This window comes from Podarcis tiliguerta (assembly GCF_965153285.1).
Source record: "Podarcis tiliguerta genome assembly, chromosome: 7".
NCBI lineage: Eukaryota > Metazoa > Chordata > Lepidosauria > Squamata > Lacertidae > Podarcis > Podarcis tiliguerta.
Window position 1 is genome coordinate 56,306,944 of NC_139540.1, and position 20,445 is coordinate 56,327,388.

The 20,445-nt window shown below is 44.5% G+C and overlaps 1 protein-coding gene across 4 annotated transcripts in view; it reads left to right on the forward strand.

Annotated features, from left to right (window-relative positions):
- LOC310681427 (cytidine monophosphate-N-acetylneuraminic acid hydroxylase-like) overlaps positions 1-20,445 on the forward strand; it is a 46,685-nt gene that overhangs the window by 17,468 nt on the left and 8,772 nt on the right. For all 4 annotated transcript variants that reach the window (XM_083449179.1, XM_083449180.1, XM_083449178.1 and 1 more), the window contains exons 6-7: positions 18,646-18,793; positions 20,250-20,331. In XM_083449179.1, the coding sequence (XP_083305305.1) occupies positions 18,646-18,793; positions 20,250-20,331 (230 nt within the window). The remainder of the gene's footprint in view (positions 1-18,645; positions 18,794-20,249; positions 20,332-20,445) is intronic.

Consider the following 20,445-nt stretch of genomic DNA (forward strand, 5'->3'; position numbering starts at 1 on the left):
GTGTTTTCTGACTCCGGTTCCCCTTCCCACGCCACCAAATACTCCACCTGATTGCCCTTCCACCTGGAATCGAGGATTTCCGCTACATGGTTACTGCTTTCCCTCTCTTCCAAGACTGGTCCCCTGGTGTACTCCCCTTCACCTCCCCCCTTGTACGGTGACAGTAACGACCTGTGGAACACTGGGTGCAATTTCATGTGGCTGGGTAACCGGAGTTTGAAAGCCACTGGGTTGACCTGCTGAATGACCTCAAAGGGTCCCAATCTCTTGGGTCTTAATTTTTTACAACCCCCTTTGAACGGCAACCCTTGGGTGGACAGCCACACCTGATCCCCCACCCTTATTGTTTCACCTTCCCTTCTGTTCTTGTCTGCCTGCTTCTTATATTGTGCCTTGGCCCTTTCTAAGTTGAGCTGAAGCTGACGATGGATCGCTTCCATCTCTTCTACAAAATGTTCGGCCGCTGGGACGCTCCATCTCTCGCCTCCCTCCCCTGGGAATGCCCTGGGGTGACACCCGTAATTGGCCAAAAAGGGGCTCATCCCTGTGGACACATTCTCCGCATTGTTGTAGGCAAATTCTGCCAGCGCCAGCTTTTCGACCCAATCATTCTCTCTGTCATTGACATAACATCTCAGATATTGTTGGAGGATGCCATTTGCTCTTTCCGCCTGCCCGTTGGTTTCAGGGTGCCGGGCAGTCGAAAAATTGACTTCCACGTGCAGCAAGCTCATGAGCTTCCTCCAGAACCTGGAAGTAAATTGTTTGCCGCGGTCTGAGATCACCCTCAAGGGGGCGCCGTGCAGCCGGAAGATGTGTTCTACAAACAACTTCGCTGTTTCTTCCGCTGTGACTGCATGTGAACAATCTACAAAGTGGCACATCTTAGTTAACAGGTCCACTACTACCATAATGGCCGTTTTCCCCTTGGATTTGGGCAGATCCGTCATAAAATCTATTGATACCGCCTCCCAAGGCCGTTCTGGCGTGGGTAATGGTTCTAATAACCCTGCCGGCGCCCTTCTTTCCCCCTTGGCCCTCTGACATTGGTCACACCCTCTTACATACTCCTTTACATCTTCCCTCACCTTGGGCCACCAAAATTCCCTGGTGACCATCCACATGGTCTTGTGTTGTCCAAAATGTCCCGCCGTGGGACTATCATGCAACTGCTTGAGTACCCTCCCTCTCAATTCACCTTCTGGTATATACAGTGCCCCTTTGTAATACAATGCCCCTTTTCTTTCCTCAAAACCCTCCGGGCTCTCACCCTCTCCCCTGAGACCTCTGAGCTTATTTTGGGCATATTCGTCATTTTCCGTTTCCTCTACCAGTTCTCGTCTCCCCACCAGCGCCGCCCCACACACCCAGCGGTCCTCAGGAATGACATGTCTTTCTTCGATTGCCCCCTCCCCCTCCAAATACTCTGGTTTGCGTGAGAGAGCGTCCGCCCTGACGTTCTCTGGGCCTGGTACATAACAAATCTCGAAGTGGAATTTGGAAAATTCCTGTGCCCATCTCACTTGTCGTTGGTTGAGTACTCGAGCTGTTCTCCAATACTCCAAATTCTTGTGGTCGGTGCACACTTGCACCTTGTGTTGTGTCCCAATCAATAAATGTCTCCACCTCCGGAACGCTTCGTGAATGGCGAGTAGTTCCCTGTCATACACCGTGTAGTTCCGCTCGGACTTATTCAGCTTCCTCGAGAAGAAGGCACACGGTCTCCACTCCGACGTATTCCTTCCCGGCTGAAGAAGTACCGCCCCTACCGCTCGGTCTGACGCGTCTGTTTCCACTCTCATGGGCTTCTGTAGGTCCACATGCAGAAGTTGTTCTTCCGAGGCGAAAGCCCTTTTCAGTTCTTCAAAAGCTCGCTCCGCCTCCGCCGTCCAAACAAATTTCTTCTTGCTACTGAGGCAGTCGGTGATGGGCGCCGTCAAGTGTGCAAAGTTCTTGATGAACTTCCGATAAAAGTTCCCAAACCCCAGGAATCTTTGCACATCCTTCTTGGTCTTCGGTGTCTTCCATTCCAGCACCGCCTGGACCTTGCCTGGATCCATGGCCAATCCTTTGTCTGACAAGCGGTACCCCAGGAATTCCACCTCCTTGGCATGAAACTGGCACTTCTCCAGTTTCACCCACAGCTGATTGGCTTGCAGCCGGCCCAACACTTCTCTCACGTCCCTCACATGCTGCTCTTCATCTTCCGAATACACCAACACGTCATCTAAAAAGGCCACACAATTCTTGTAGAGCAAAGGTCCCAAGACGTGGTTGATAAAACTTTGAAAACATGCGGAGCCGGCTTGGAGACCGAAGGGCATTACGAGGTATTCAAATGCTCCCAAAGGGGTGAACATGGTGGTCTTCCATTCATCCCCCTTCCTTATGCGTATCAGATTGTACGCCCCCCGCAGGTCCAGTTTTGTAAAAATCTTCCCCTTCCTCACCCTGGTCAGAATGTCATCAATTCGGGGCATAGGAAAAGCCAGGGGTTCCGACACGGCATTTAGGGCCCTGAAGTCCACTACAAGTCTCGGCTTATCTGTGTTTTTTTTGTCCACAAAAAACACTGGGCTGCCCCCCACTGCTCGGGACTCTCTGATGAAACCTCGCTTCAGGTTTTTGTCAATGAACTCCCTCAGCTCCTGCATCTCCCTGTCTGACATGGCGTACAGCTTGCCCACTGGGAGTTGAGCCCCAGGGAGTAGGTTTCTGTTTTCCTTCACTGTGCAGCGAAAGGGCTTGTCACGAGACAGGTGTTTACATTCCACAGTCTGTACTGTACTGTTGGAGTTTCTCACGGGAAAGGGAGACTGGATGTGACGTACACTGGTTTCCTGTTTTTCACTGGGTTGTTTTCTCTCCAAGCTGTCGAGGAGAGAGGATGCTTTTCTGCTCCGGCAGAGGCAAGATGTCTTTCTGTAATATAACTGCTTTGAACTGTAAATAAAGCAACCAAGAGTATGCAGCACGTACTCCTCATCCTTCCGCTGGGCACGGAACTCTGCTTTAACCAACACGTGGTTATGGGCTCCAGAAGTCGAATCGGAGTGCCGGCAAAGGATCGGAATGCAGAGGGACAGATCGGATTGGAATCTGCTCTGCGCATAAACATGATTGATGAGGTATGTTGCTACTGCTCCGGGCAGCCTGCCAGCTTCTAGTTAATGGCTTTATGGCTGGACTTTGAACTTTTAAAGCCGTTTTGCCGGGAATAGGAAAATGGCTCCCAGGCTCAAGTTACTATGCTGGGGAAATCGAAAGTAACTTTTAAGTGCGCTTTTGGAATAAAGCAGGTGCAGAAGTGACGCAGCAAGATTTAAAGCAGCATATATGACGCTGAAGGCTAATGCCAGAGTCATGATGGCCCTTCAGGATGCTTGTGGGATTCCTAAGCTCAACAAGAAAAATTATGCCGACTGGGTTTTGTATGCAGAGGCAATTCTGCGGAAAGAGGGTTTGTTTGAGGTCATTACAGAAACCCCCCCAGCTCCAGTTACAGATGCATGGAAAGTTAAGGATTCCAAAGCACGGGGAACACTTACATTGATAGTATCCCCAGAAGAGCTCTGTCTATTGCGTGATAAGACCTCAGCCAGAGAAATTTGGGATTCTTTGAGAGAGGCTCACTTAAGGACAGAAGCTGGATCTACTATGTTTTACTTTAACAAGCTGCATAATATGGCTCTTGCTGAAGGTGGAGATGTGCGTTTACATCTGATGGAGATGCAAAATCTGAGACATGAGCTGCAACAGAGAGGACTCAACTTTCCAGAGGCTGTGTATTCTTTCATGATACTACAATCTTTGGGTTCAGGTTGGGAGTCTGTTGCAACCCAGATTGCTGTGCAGCCAACAGCTCAGCTAACAGTGGACTTTGTTACTGCCGTGGTGTTAAATGAAGCAGATCGCCGGGGTGCTAGCTGCATGGGCAAGGGGGAGTCTTCACAGACGTCATCCCATAGTGCAGTGGAACCACCAGATGGCGCCAAAGCTTTGAAGGCAGTGAAATGCTACTCGTGTGGACGTCTAGGCCATATGAAGAGGGAATGCAGATATCCCAGGGCCAAGACAGAGCAGCGCAGCGAAAGCTCATCGCGTGGAAAAGGCCGAGGCAAAGGCAAAGGTCCGGTGTCTAGGACAACGCAGCACAAGGCTATGGTTTCACGCTTCACTCCAAAGGTTGCAGAGGTCCAGAAGACGTCTAGATCTTTCTTCGTTGTTGATTCGGCGGCGACCCACCACATGTGCAACGATAAGAGACTTTTTGTGTCTTTTACACCGCAGGAAGGTGCGATTCACCAGGCGGATGACCACACTATTCCCAGTAAAGGCTACGGAACTGTTGTTCTTCACAGTTTGGACTTATCGATACAGAATGTCCTTTACGTGCCAGACGCCAAACATAATCTGCTCAGCGTTGGACAACTGAATGAGCGGAACATTGACGTTTCCTTCAAGAACAAGAAGTGCATCATCACAAAGAAAAATGACTATGAATTGCATGCTGAATATGTTGATCGTTTGTTTGTTTTGTATTATGATGATGTTGTGCAGGATGACACTTGTTGCATTGCAGGTTCTAACAAAAGTTTGCATGCAGGATGTATTCATGATTTTCATCGAAAATTTGGTCATTTGCATTTTGAGGCAGTATCTAAAATGCCTGCCTTGGTTGAAGGTATGACTATTAGACCCTGCAGGTACCACATGAAGTGCAAAGCATGCGCAGCAAACAAGGTGAAAATGGCTGCGAAAGGTAAGGTGTCTAGTAGGCAAGCTACGGAACCATACCAGATTATTCATGCTGATTTGGTTGGACCACTAGCGCCCTCTTTGGGTGGAAATAGGTACTTCATGGTTCTCATTGACGCATTTTCTAGATATATTTTTGTATACAATCTCAAGCAGAAATCAGAGGCTTTTCCTAGGTTCAAGGAATTCTGTGCTTGGTTGGAAAATGTGCATGGTAAGAAGATAAAGACTCTTTTCAGTGATCGCGGGGGAGAATTCACTTCTCAGCAGTTTGAAGCTTTTCTGACTGAGAAAGGAATTCAACACGATTTGTCTAGTCCTCGCTCGCCATGGCAGAATGGGCTTGCGGAACGGGCAAATCAGACATTGCTTCAAGGGTTAAAAACCTTGCTGCATGATGCCAATCTTCCAGAGAGTTATTGGGCCGAATCTCTCTCGTGTTTTGTTTACAGTTACAATCGCAGGTTATCTTCAGCGATTGGTTGTACCCCCTATGAGAAGATGTTTGGCAAGAAGCCATACATCAAACACATGAAAATTTTTGGTTCTGACATGTGGGTTCATTCACCACAAAATTCAAAGTTAGACAAGCGTGGATTGCATGGTATCTTTCTAGGTTATCAGAAAGGGTCTTACAGAATAATGATGACTGACTCTAAGACAATTAAGCTCACGAGAAGTGTTGAATACAATGCAAAGTGGGGGGAGAATGTGGGAATTTTCCAATGTTATCCTGATGACAGTGATGAGACTGAGGATAGTCAGAAGCAACCACAACAACCCACACCCACTGATGAAGGTTCTGAGTCTGAATCTGAAACTGAATCGGGTGATTCAGAGGATTTCAAGAGTGCGAAAGCCTCTATGCGACCCTCTGAAAGCTCTGATCAAGAATTGGAAGAACCATTGTTCACAATAGGTCGCTTTTCTCCTAAGAAGGAAGAGGAGAGTGTTGAAGACTTAAGGCTAATTCGTAGGTCACAGAGAGCCACAAAAGGCAAACCTCCAAAGAGATTTGCTGATGAATTTGCTACGATAGCAGTAACAGCTGTTAAAAGCTCCAAGAAGGTATTTGAACCTTCAAGTTTCCAAGAAATCCAGGGTTTGGATTCAAAGGAAGCTGAACCATGGTTAAATGCCATGAAGGCTGAGCTTGATTCCTTGGAAAGGAACAAAACATGGGAGCTAGTTCCAGTAGTTCCAGGAATGAAACTGCTTGGAAGCAAATGGGTCTTCAAAGCGAAGACTGATCAAAATGGCAAGATAGTCAGACACAAAGCCAGATTGGTAGCCAGAGGTTTTGCACAAGTACCAGGTGAAGACTATCACGAGACCTACTCACCCACAGTGAGGTATGAAAGCATTAGGCTTATGCTCAAGCTAGCTGCAGAGGAAAATCTACACATTAGTCACCATGATATTAATACAGCTTTTCTGTACGGATCTCTGGATGAATCACTTTATATGCTTCCACCTGATGGCGTACAGGTAAAACAGGGATTTGTTTGTGCTCTGAAGAAATCCCTTTATGGTCTCAAACAAAGTGCACGGTGTTGGCACACAAAACTCACTGAAGTATTGTTTTCTCTAGGTTTTCAGCAAGGGAAAGCTGATCCATGTGTATTTGTCAAAGAGGAGGGGCAAAAGAAACTGTACTGTTTGTTTTATGTTGATGATTTATTATTCTTTTGGAAAGATGTCGCAATGTACAATAACGCCCTAGCTCAACTGAAAGAGCACTTTGACATGAAAGATCTTGGTGAGGTAAACAACTACCTATCTCTGGAAATAGAAAGAGATCAAGATGGTAACATTCTAGTACACCAGTCACGGAAAATTGCTGATGTGTTAAGCAAACTAAACCTGATGGATGCTAACCCTGTAGACACACCGATGACAACAGGTTATCAGGTAGATGACACTGGAGAAGCATTTTCTGACTCTACACTGTACAGAAGTGTGCTAGGCAAGCTAAACTTCATTGCCAGATGTTCAAGACCAGACATTGCTGTTAGCTGTAATTTGCTAAGCAGACAAGTCAACAATCCTAGTGTCAAGGATTGGAAAGCTCTGAAACGCATAGCGCGGTATTTGAAAGGCACTATGCATTACAGACTGAGATTTAACAATCAGAAGTCTGGTGGTCTTGAGATATTTGCAGATGCAAGTTTTGGAAGTGACACTGAAGACAGGAAAAGTACGTCTGGAGTTTGCTACATGTACAATCAGGGTCTGTTTGATTGGTCATGCAAGAAGCAAACAACAGTTAGCTTAAGTACTTGTGAAGCTGAACTGAATGCACTGTCTTATTCACTTAAGGATTGTGAATGGTTGATACAATTGTGCAAAGATATGAAAATTCCTATCAAATGTCCAATCCAGGTTTACCAGGACAACAAAGCATGTTTGGCTTTGCTGAAGTCTGAAGGTTGTAAGCAAAGCACGAAGCACTTGCAATTAAAATTGCAGCATGCTAGGGAATGTATTCAGAAGGGACTCGTAACGGTGTCCTATATGCCAGGTAATAAAATTCCTGCTGATGTATTATCCAAGATTGTATCAAGGGATCAACACTGTACCTATGTGCAGAAGTTGGGTTTGTACTGATATTGTACGAACACGCTGCCCAGTGATGTTCACAGAAAGGGGGAGGATGTTGGTTTCTGTTTTCCTTCACTGTGCAGCGAAAGGGCTTGTCACGAGACAGGTGTTTACATTCCACAGTCTGTACTGTACTGTTGGAGTTTCTCACGGGAAAGGGAGACTGGATGTGACGTACACTGGTTTCCTGTTTTTCACTGGGTTGTTTTCTCTCCAAGCTGTCGAGGAGAGAGGATGCTTTTCTGCTCCGGCAGAGGCAAGATGTCTTTCTGTAATATAACTGCTTTGAACTGTAAATAAAGCAACCAAGAGTATGCAGCACGTACTCCTCATCCTTCCGCTGGGCACGGAACTCTGCTTTAACCAACAGATTTGACAGTCAAAGGGTCTATGCGGCGGCAGTTTGTCCGCTTCCCTTTCGCTAAATACGTTGCTCAGATCTGCATATTGCGGAGGCACCTCCCCTTTATTCATTACCTCCATCCCAGCTAGGGTGAGCCTGGCTCCCCCTGGATCCTTCCCCTGCTTGCAGTGTTCTAGGCAATGCGCTGACCCAAAGGAGACCACCCTCTGATGCCAGCCCACTAGAGGATCGTGTAGTGCCAGCCAGCTCATCCCCAAAATGATGGGAGCTCCTCCCAAGGTGGCCACATTAAACGCTATCCTCTCGGTGTGCCTTGCCACCCTCATTATCATGGGGACTGTCTGTTGGTTCACTTCTCCTCCCAACAGCTCTCTGCCGTCAATCGTGGTCACCTGCAGGGGTTTACTTAAGGGGAGGGTTTGTATCTGGTGCTCAGCTGCGAACTCCTTACTCATGAAATTACAGGAGCTGCCTGAATCCAGAAGGGCCTTGATCTGTAGGGGGTGTCCGTTTGGCAGCTCTAGCAACACCTCTATCACTAGAGCAGGTCTGGGAGGTTCCGGTGAGGGCACTTTCACTGCTTTTGGGCCTGGCTGCTGTGCCCCGACGGTGGCAGCCAGGCGTTGGCTTTTACTTGCTCCTTGCTTTCCTCCTCCTCTCCCCCAACAGCTCCTGCCATGCCTTGCCATTCCTTTCTTTGTGGACAGACTCTGGCAAAGTGTCCTGGCTGTTGGCAGAGATAACATTTCTTGGCGCTCTTTCCCTCCTTCTTCCGCCCTTCACCGAGGTTTGAAACTGCGCGCGCCCGCGCTGTTCCAACTTCCATCGGCTCTGCCGGCGGGAAAGGCTGCTCTGGAATGTCTGGAATGCGGAGCTCCCTCCAACGTTCTCCTTTCCCCTCCCTCTTCTCCAAAGCCCTCGCTTCCTGGCGCGCTCCTATGGCCAGCGCGGATTTAGTCAGCTGGTCCATAGACTCCGCTCTGGGGGCCCGGGAAAGTTCATCTTTTAAGGACGAAGAGAGCCCTTCTTCGAAAAGCATCTGAATGGGCTCCGCAGACAGGTCCCACCCCAATCTATGAATCAACATAGTGAACTCAGTCCAGTACTCACGGACAGTCCGGTTCCCCTGTTTGCAAGCCATTAACTGCCTTCGCACCCCTCCCTGCTCAATGTCGCTGGAAAACATCAGGTCCATGGCACGAAAAAACTTCATCGTGTCCTTTAGGATCTCATTATTTGCTGCCATCAAGGGTCTAACCCAGTCCTTCGCCCCTGATTCGAGATGGCTAATTACAAAAGCCACTCGCGATTCCTCATCAGGGAAGTCATCAAATTGCAGATTGAGAGCGTATTGCATCTCTGTCCTAAAGGCATGATAGTTTCTGGGGTCCCCCCCAAATTTCTGCACCAATCCTGGCATCTTTCTGGTGAGCGGGGTGGCTTTCTCCTTCCCCCTTTCTGCATCCTGAGCCCTCCTCTCCTCCAGCCTCGCCGTCTGCAAGGCAAGCTGGATCTCCAACGTCCTGTACCTTTCCTCCAGGCTTGGACCTCCTCCAGCTACTCCGGTTCCAGCTGGTTCGCTCATGATGCCTCTCCCTGGCACAAGCTAGCTTTCGGTGACTTTCGGATTGCTGTGATGGGATGAAGAGCTGCTTGTGCGTAAACTGCAAGTCCCTCAGAGTTTGAACAAGTTCTCAAACCTCTGCCTGTGACGGAGCCCCTCCAGCATGGCTGCGTCAATCGCTAGCAGAATCCGAAAGTGGTTGCTTTCGGAAACGTTTCCAACATAAAAGCTCCTTAACGGAAACACGTCTTCTGGACTCTCTGCGTGACAGTTTCCGGCGAGGAACGGGTGTCCCTATAGGAGGTCCTGAGACCTCCCCACTGTTTTCGCTGGAAGCGTCTCTGAGCCATTCCTCCGACTCTCCTTCCCTTGACGTTCCTGTTCGCCCCCTACTGGTTCCCTCTTCAGCTGTTACGTCTCTCTCTACCTCAGAGAGCCTTTGCACCTCCTGTCCTGCCGATGGCAGTTCCCTGACACCCACAGACAGATCTTCTGATGTATACCCAAATTGATCATTTTAAGAAATAACCTGTCTGGCAAAATTGTACTGAAAGCAGAACTGTAGTCCACAAACAACAGCCTTGCGTAGGTTCCCTGTCGTTCTAAATGACTCAGTACAGTGTGGACAACGATGGAAATAGCATCATCAGTAGATCTATTTCTTCTGTATGCAAACTGGAACGGGTCTAGAGTGGATGGTAGACCAGCCTTAACATGATCTAGCACCAATCTCTCGAAACATTTCATAACGACAGATGTTAGGGCTATTGGTCTATAGTCATTGAGAGATACCACCACTGACTGCTTGGGGACTGGCACTATAATCGATGTCTTCAGACAGGTAGGGACAGAACCCTGCGACAGGGATAGATTAAAAATGTCCGTAAATACACCAGCTAATTCTGCAGCGCAGTCCCTAATTACCCGTCCCGTGATTCCATCCGGTCCAGCTGCCTTCCTAATGTTAATGCACCGAAAGGCACGTTGTACATCAGAGGTCTGTAGTAAAAATGGTTGTCTATCAGTAGTAGCTTCTGATGATGTGCTGGTAGCCAATGCTGTAGTGTCAGTAGTTCCAGTTCCCACCTCCAAGCGACTAAAAAATTGATTCAGTTGATCAGCTAAGTGCGCACTGCTGCTAGCCAGTTCGTTTTTAATATTTTGCCCTGTAATTTGTCGCAGGCCTTGCCATACTCAACGAGGGTCGGAGCTCTCAAAATGTTTTTCGATCCTCCGGCAGTACATAGCTTTGGCGTTCTTAATGCCCTCCGGACTTCCGGAGGCGGCGCGAAACCGTGATGGCGGACCTCTTCGAGCTCTGAAGAGGGGCACCGCAGAAAAGGGTTGTTTCGCTACGGCGCAGCGGCAACCCATCAAGAAAAACCACGGACAGAGAGAGTCCGTGGCCGTGGGACTCGGCGGGCACCTGGAGCGACCCCAAATTCGCGGAAGGGACCCCGTAAGGGGCTCCGGAGTGAAGGAGGGGGAGCGGTGCTGTGAGTTCATCGCTCTTTCTGCGGAGGCGAAGCCGCGCGGCTGTCACGGATGAGCGCTGACCTTTCTTCCAAAAAATACTACTCTGAAACAGCAAACCCGTGAGTAAGGACTTAAGATTTGTTACAATAACTTGAAGAAATTTGGCTGAAACCGGGAGACGAGAAAGAGGAAGTCCGTCTTCCGGCACTGCTTATAAGATCAAAGCAGACTGTTTAAAGAGCGGAAAGCGCTGTGAACAGGGAAGCTTTAAGGCTTTAAAGTGGGACTTTCGTGCACACTTGAAATTTTATTCTTAAAGGAAGAAAAAATACAGTTTAAATTGGACTTGGAGCGGTCCCCCATGGGGCGAGGGAAGACTCTAACTCCAAATCTTCGGGTGGCCGGGTGAAGTTGCTTGACTGCGGAATTGTTACAAACTTCCAGATACTTTTGTAACTGAAGTGCAACTTTTGGGCTTACTTAGTTTGAGTGGATACAATTGCAGGCACCTTGTTGGAACATTGTTAAACGTTTTAAAGTGCTCTGCAGGACTTTTTTCTTAGTGTTTTGGAACTAACTTGCTTTTAAAATTGTTTTTGAAAACGGAAACTTTAATGGCGGAAAAGTTACCTTCTTCTTACTAACTTTTGGTGGCACTCCCCCTAGAGGACATTGGATAACAAAGGCCTGGGAAAAGTTTTTTTGCTTACTTTCTTTCTCCAGACTGTTTATAAATTTGGACTTGTCTTTCCCATGGGATTACAACATCTGACCTTGAACATTGACTGATGAGTGGTACAGGAAAGACAAGAGCAGCCAAAGCTAAGGAAGCTAAGGAAAAAGAAAAAGCAAAAAAGCAGGCACAGCTTTTGCAAACAACTTTAACTCAGGGACGTAGACTATCAGTGCCTGCTGTGCTTGCAACACAAAAAGTAGAAAGTGAAAAGCCTGAAAAATCTGAAGAGGAAGATATGGCATCAGGAGGAGCAGAGGCAGCACTGAAACAAGTTTTGGAACAATTGTCAACATTAAATCAAAAAATTGATAACCAATCAACAAAAATTGACCAAGCTACATCCTCGATCCAGAAATTGACAGACCAGGTTTCCCAACACACCCAAGCAATTGAAAAATTGCAAGGAGCAACGGAAGAGAACCGTAAATTGGCAGGGGAAGCCGTTGAAATTGCAACATCAGCTAAAAAAGAGGTTGAGGAAGTTAAAGCAGAAGTCAAGCCTCTGCATAAACAGATAGGGGACCAACAAACCTATCTCTCTTTGGTGGAACTGAAAAACCGGGAGACTAATCTTAGGCTTAGGGCGGTCCCAGAAATCGAACAAGAAGATTTGATTGGATTTTTGACAACAGAATTTTCAAAGTTCTGGGGCTTAAAAGAAGAAAGTGATTTTAAAATAGTATCGGCTTTTCGACTGGGAAGATTGGTAAGAAAAGATAGATCTAGAGACTGTCTAATAGCTTTGAGATCAAGAGAGGAGAGAGACAAAATATTAGGCCTACACTTCAAAAACTCAATTGAGATACAAGAGAAAAGGGTGGAAATCTACCGAGATATTCCTAAACAGCTATTGGATCTGAGAGCCACCTATTCAGAATTGGCTAAGTTGTTGAGACTTAACTCAATCCCTTATAGGTGGGAGTTCCCACAAGGACTATCATTTACTTACAAACAGAAGAAGGTTAAAATAAGATTACCAGAGGATCTACAAAAGTTCCAGCACGACCACGGAGAAGATCTCCAAAAAGAAGCAGCAGCCCTTTGGCCTATACTTAAACCAGGACCCACTCTGCCAGCAGGCGGAGGGACGCCTAAACCCTCGGAATTAGAGGAAAAAGAAGATACACCGCTCTAGGTGTAACAGAATAGTTCAGGATGTCTCTGCAGCTACTCAGTTGGAATATAAATGGCGGAAATTCCCCGGAGAAAAGAAGGAAACTGTTTCATATATTGAAGAAAGAACAATTGGATATTATTTGTTTACAAGAAACCCATGTGACCAGGCTCCACAGGAAAGTTTTGGTCAACAAAAGACTAGGCCAAGAGTTTATTTCCTCAGACAAGGTAAAGAAAAGAGGAGTGGTGATTTATGCTAAGGAGAGCCTGATACCTAAACTTTTATTCAAAGATGAATATGGAAGAATTCTGGCAATTGAAATCCAGACCCAAGGAGAAAAAATATTGATACTAGGAATTTATGCTCCAAACGACGGGAAATCAGAATTTTTCAAGAAGCTGCATGAGACGCTGCTGGACTATCTGGACTATGCTAACATCATAATGATGGGAGACATGAATGGAGTGGTGTCTACACATATGGATAAGTCTTATAACCAAAATCTAACATCAGACGGCAGACTGCCTAAAACTTTTTTTGAAATGACTGACAATCTGGATTTGATTGATATATGGAGGACAAAGAACCCCCTAGGTAAAGAAGGAACTTTCTTCTCTGAGGCCCACCTGTCCTGGTCAAGGATCGACCAAATCTGGACCTCCAGGGGGCTGGCACCCAAGACTAAAAAGGTGGAAATCTGCCCAAAAACATGCTCCGACCACAACGCTCTGAAATTAGATCTCAGACTTACTCAAACCGGTTCCTTCAGATGGAGAATGAATGACACTCTTTTAAGAGATCAAGAGATTGTGAAAAAGGCCCAAAAAACATTAAAGGACTATTTTGAGATAAATTTGAATACTACAGTAGAAAAAAGAACGATCTGGGACGCAAGCAAAGCTGTCATGAGGGGGTTTCTGATACAACAGAATACAATTAAGAAGAAGCTCTGGAATGGAAAGAAAGATAAAATACTGGAGAAAATACATCAAGGAGAGAAAAAATTGAGAACTAAACCAAAGTCAAAGGATCTGTTGAGAGAAATTAAATTCCATCAAGCAGAATATTCAAAATTGATTAATCAGGAGATTGAATGGAAAATAAAACAGATGAAGCAAAGATCCTTTGAATCAGCAAATAAATGTGGAAAGCTGCTAGCTTGGCAGCTGAAAAAAAGACAAAAGTTGAATACAGTTACAAATCTAGAGATTGAAGGAAGAACGGTGCAGAAACCAGAGGAAATTAGGAAGTGCTTCCACAGATATTTTAAAGAACTTTATGTACAGGGGCCTCAGAAAGAATCAGAGATAGATCATTTTTTAAAGACAAATGGACTATCAAAAATAACTCAAGATAAAAGATCAATCTTGAACTCTACAATAACCACCCAGGAAATTGAAAGTGCCATTCAGAACATGCAACTAGGCAAATCTCCAGGCCCGGATGGGCTTACCTCCAAATACTACAAGACTTTGAAAGACTATTTAACACAACCCTTGTTGGAGGTATGCAACCAGATCATGGATGGGAAGAGGGCACCAGAAACGTGGAAAGAAGCGTTCATCACATTGATACCTAAGATAGAATCTGAAAAGACTCAACTCAAGAACTACCGCCCCATCTCACTCCTGAATGTGGATTACAAAATATTTGCAGACATTTTGGCAAGTAGACTTAAAAAAGTTTTAATTGAAGTAATTCACAAAGACCAAGCAGGCTTTCTCCCTGGTAGACATTTATATGAGAATACCAGAAACATCATCGATATTTTGGAACTTTTACAAACTAACAGGAACACAAGGGCGGTGTTAATTTTTGTTGATGCGGAGAAAGCATTTGACAATATATCTTGGATGTTCATGAAGAAAAACTTGGAAGGGATGGGAGTGGGGCGGGGGTTTGAAAATGGGTTACGAGCAATTTATTCAGAGCAAAAGGCCAAATTAATAGTGAACAATGTGGTGACGGAGGAGTTCAAAATTGAAAAAGGGACACGACAAGGGTGCCCTCTATCCCCTCTTTTATTCATTTCAGTCCTGGAGGTGCTATTGAACATGATAAGGGAGGACCGGCTGGTACAAGGGATAGAGGTCGGAGTGAAACAATATAAACTTAAAGCTTTTGCAGATGACCTAGTTTTGACATTGCAGGAGCCAGAATCCAGTACAAAAAGAGTTCTTGAACTTATATCTGAGTTTGGTCAGGTGGCGGGGTTTAAGTTGAACAAACAAAAAACCAAGGTTTTGACCAAGAATTTGACACTTACAGAAACAGAGGGGTTTCAGAGAGAAACAGAATTAAATGTGGTAAAGAAAGTGAAATACCTAGGAATCTATTTGTCTTCCAAAAATTTGAATTTATTTAAGGACAATTATGAAAAATGCTGGTTGGAAGTAAAGAAGGATTTAGAAATTTGGTCAAGATTGAAACTTTCCTTGTTGGGAAGGATTGCAGCAATTAAAATGAATGTATTGCCGAAAATGTTATTCTTGTTTCAAACCCTGCAGATCGTGGACAGAGAGGAATGTTTTGGAAAATGGCAGAAGGATATATCTAAGTTTGTCTGGCAGGGCAAAAAGCCCCGAATAAAGTATAAAATATTAACTGATTCAAAAGAAAGAGGGGGGTTTGCCCTGCCGGATTTGAGGTTGTACTATGAAGCTGCAGCCTTCTGCTGGCTGAAAGATTGGTTTTTGCTAGAAAACACCGACGTCCTAGATCTGGAAGGTTTTGATAATGCATTTGGTTGGCATGCATATCTATGGTATGACAAGGTTAAAGTTCACAAATTGTTTAAAAGCCATATTGTCAGAAAAGCGATTTTTGCAGTCTGGATGAAATATAAAGACTTATTAGAGAGTAAAACACCGAGGTGGCTATCACCGGTGGAGGCCAAAGCTCGAAAAAGACCCAATATGGAGGCCTATTGGCCGAAATATTGGGAATTAATTGAAAAAATTGGAGACGGTTGGAAGTTGCAGAGCCAGGACAAATTAAAAAACAAGGTGCGAGATTGGTTACATTATGCTCAAATTCAAGAGGTTTTTAAATTGGATAAAAAGGTTGGTTTCCAGGAGGGGAAATCGAAACTAGAGACAGAATTGTTAGAACCAAAGACCAAGATTTTATCTAGAATGTATAACTTGCTGCTTATGTGGAACACACAGGATGAGACAGTTAAATCTGCTATGATAAAATGGGCACAGGATGTTGGACATAATATTATGTTTGAAGACTGGGAAAGGTTATGGAACACCGGAATGAAATTCACGGCATCTAGTGCCTTGAAGGAAAACATTATGAAAATGATATACCGGTGGTACATGACCCCAGTCAGGCTAGCCAAGATGCATCACCTGTCTGACAACAAATGTTGGAAGTGTAAGGAAGCAGAGGGGACTTTCTTCCATCTCTGGTGGACCTGCCCAAAAGTGAAGGCCTTCTGGGAAATGATTTATAATGAATTGAAAAAGGTATTTAGGTATACCTTTCCTAAGAAACCAGAGGCCTTCCTGTTGGGCATGGTGGACCAGAAAATGTCAAAGAAAGATAGAACTTTGTTTATGTACGCTAGCACAGCAGCAAGAATACTCATTGCAAAGAGTTGGAAGACACAAGATTTGCCCACGCTGGAGGACTGGCAGACGCAGTTGATGGACTACATGGAGATAGCTGAACTGACCGGCAGAATCCGAGATTTGGATAAAGAAACAATTGAGGAGGACTGGGGAAAATTTAAAGATTATCTGAAAAAATATTATAAGCTGTATGAATCCTAAGAAAGTGCATGATTAGGAAACGTTAAGCTTCTGCGAATATGATTAAGTAAATGGTAAAATTAGTGACAAAAGAGAAAAGGAGACAATTTAAATTGAATATGTTATGTTTATTTTAAAGGTATTGAAATTGAGATATAATATATTGTATTTGGATACATAACATTCGAAAGTTACAACAAGGTATGAAATAAGGTAACAAAATGCTGACATTGTTAATGCAAAGAACGCAGAATCGGAAGGGGTGGGGAAGTCCAAGTTTTATTTTGTTTTTGTTGTTAAAAAAGAGAAAATTTGTTTCTTGTAACTACTTTATTTGTTTATAAACCTATAAAATTATGGAAAGAAACGCAATAAAAAAATTTATAAAAAAAAAAAAAAAGGAGGTCCTGAGACCTCCCCACTGTTTTCGCTGGAAGCGTCTCTGAGCCATTCCTCCGACTCTCCTTCCCTTGACGTTCCTGTTCGCCCCCTACTGGTTCCCTCTTCAGCTGTTACGTCTCTCTCTACCTCAGAGAGCCTTTGCACCTCCTGTCCTGCCGATGGCAGTTCCCTGACAGTGGGTAAGGAATTTCCTGACTGACAGGCCGCAGACAGTGAGAATGGGACCTTACTATTCTTCTACTCTAGTATTAGGCACAGGAGCTCCTCAGGGATGTGTGCTAAGTCCCTTTCTCTATTCCCTGTACACATCTGATTGTACCCCACTGTATAAGTCCAACACAATCATCAAATTTGCGGATGATACAACAGTGGTGGGGCTCATTAGTGAGAACGATGAGACTGCTTATAGGAAAGAAGTACAGGGGTTAATTCAATGGTGTAAAGAAAACAATCTTATGCTTAACACCAAAAAAACCAAAGAACTCATAGTTGATTTTAGGAGAAAGAAAAGTGTATTTTTACCATTGCACATAAATGGCGAGGAGGTGGAGAGGGTTGGTAGTTTTAAATACCTGGGCATTTATATCTCTGAGGACCTCTCATGGACTGCAAATATTAACATGGTTGTGAGGAAGGTGCAGGGGAGGTTGTATTTCCTGAGAATGCTCAGGGGACTGAATCTATCTCAGCACCTACTCCTGTCCTATTATCACAGTACCATCGAGAGTGTCTTAACCTATAGTATATTATCGTGGTATGGAAGCAGCTCTGAAACGGATAAAAAAGCTTTACTGAGAATAACAAAAATCGCCCAGAATGTTATAGGGCTCCAGCTACCAACCCTGGATGAGATCTTCACGTCTCACACTTTGAAGAAGTCACACAATATCCTGAGAGATCCCACCCATCCTGCTCACAACTTCTTTGAACTGTTGCCTTCGGGCAGAAGATATAGGACAATGAAAACACGAACCACACGCCTTCTGAATAGTTTCTATCCAAGAGCTCTGATTGCACTAAATAATGATCTCAGGGCCAGTTGTAAGAAATAGCAAGCAGGGAGTAGGAAGGAATGAGATAGGGTTTAGGTCATGTTATGCTTTTAATAGGTCATGTTATATTCTGGATTATGTATGTTTTATAGATTATGTCTGAATGGGATGAGAGTGTTGGAGGTACGTGCAAATGTGTATGTGAAGCCGGTCTTTGGGTGGGTGTTTGATTTTCGTTGTTGTGTATACTGTGTATATACGGACAATGACAAATAAATTTCTATAATTAAGTGAGCTTCACTTGGCTTGCTCACTCTCCTGGAATCCTGGTCCTTTCACTATATATAGCTGACGCACACCCCAGTAAAGTGACTTGAGGATTGACTGAGAGTGGCCACCAAGACCATATAACACCAGTTCTGAAAGACCTACATTGGCTCCCAGTACGTTTCCGAGCACAATTCAAAGTGTTGGTGCTGACCTTTAAAGCCCTAAATGGCCTCTGCCCAGTATACCTGAAGGAGTGTCTCCACCCCCATTGTCCAGCCCAGACACTGATATCCAGTTCCGAGGGCCTTCTGGCAGTTCCCACACTGAGAGAAATAAAGCTACAGGGAATCAGGCAGGGGGCCTTCTTGGTAGTGGCGCCATCCTATCAGATGTCAAGGAAATAAACAACTATCTGGCTTTTAGAAGATATCTGAAGGCAACCCTGTTTAGGGAAGTTTTTAATGTTTGATGTTATATCCTGTTTTTAATATTCTGTTGGGAGTGGCTGGGGAAACCCAACCAGATGGGTAGGGTATAAATATATTATTGTCGTTTGTTTGTTTGTTTGTTTGTTTGTTTCCTACTCTCCTCTTTTCTTACTCTCCAGTTACCCTACATTGAAGAAACTTGCAGAGAGGAGGCCAGATGTGCCCATTTATGTTGGGAAGACAGAACGGCCTGTATTCTGGTACCTCAAACAGAGTGGTGTAAAGCTGACCAATATTAACATTGTCCCATTTGGAATTTGGCAACAGGTCTGATGTCTTGACATTTTCTGAAGTTTATATTTTCTAAAGTTTGGAAATAATCCAGAAGTTTCTAATCAGAACACTACCAGACCATGAATAAGCAACAATATTTTTTAAATAAATAAATAAATAAAATCCCCTAACACACAATTCTTGCATGCCACCCAAATTTCCAAGCGGCTTGAGACTCCAGGGCTTCCAAATGCTTATGCAGGGTTCAGTTTCCTTGGAAGGACAGACAGTGAAGACTGTGGTATCTTTAGGCTATATGGCTTATTTACGCATACAACCTGAGTTTACGATGGAGCGGTTCACGGCATTAACACCTCAGAAGGTCTTGCTTCTCCCATAGCCACAACCTTGAATTCAAACAGAAATCAAGAATGTCTCTCCCTCCCTCCCTCCCTCCCTCCCTCTCTTTCACATCTCAACTCTTGTTTTTGCTAGTTGAGGGAGGGGAGCCCACCCATTTGCCCTCTGGTGTGTAGCTGCTTCCTTTGTTACCCTAACAACTCACACTTAGGGCCATTACCAAGAAACTGGCTTGGCTATTCCAACAATTGAATACTTGCTGGATCCAGGAATTAGAAGGGACTCAGACATATAATTTAACACACACACCCCAAAATTATTTACAGAATTAGGGAATTGAGGTCCCAATGCTCCCAGTACTCATCACTTAATAACCAAATATGTTTCCGGGTTGCCACATATATTTCCTAAGATGGAATGTAAACATATAAGGTGAGCTGATGAAGCAGGACTCCTGACTCAAGTTGACTCTGCTTCATGTTGACTCTTGTTGGGGGCCATAAATGAGTGCTCTTTGCTGGTTCTGCAGCAGCCACTAGCTCGCCACCTCATGCCACTTGGACATGTCCAACCAGTTCAGAGACAACTGGGGGACCTAATCACCACACTATCATCTGATCCACAAGGAACTACTCAGCGTTCCTCAAAAATATCCTATCCTTGTTGCCACTAAAATGTATTCTGAGGAGGAGGAGGTGCATTACTAACACCAATAACACCAGAGGGTGCATTACTAACAATAAGTTTAATAGTAACAAGATGCTTATGCAGCAGACTGTTGCATGAAATTAAGGATGGGTAAATCTGTCAATGTCAATTTCTATTGGTTTCTATCCCTCCTGATCTTAAACACAGTTCTCAACAGTTCTACATAACCTTGCATTTAAAAAACCAACCAACCAACCAACAACAACAACAACATGTTCATGGAAGTTGATTAGGATTTTATTCAAATTTATTCTATTATATACATGTTTCTATGCAATTTACCCTAATATACACCTTAGGGAGCCATGGCACACAGATGCCATTCTAGATTGCATTCCAATAACTTTTTAAAGGGATTACAGCCAGTCATAGACACTGTTTTCTATAAATAAAAATGTCCATTTCAAAATTCATAGTAACATATGCTTCGATTTCTTTTAAGGTGGACAGGAATCTTAGATTTATGATACTGATGGATGGTGTTCATCCTGAAATGGATACTTGCATCATTGTTGAATATAAAGGTACCTGAATGTAACAATAATTACTGTGTTGCATTTGATACTTTTTTTGTACTGTGTTTCAAATAAAAAAGTGGAATGATTCAGATACTCTGTATGATTAGTGCAATTTTTCTA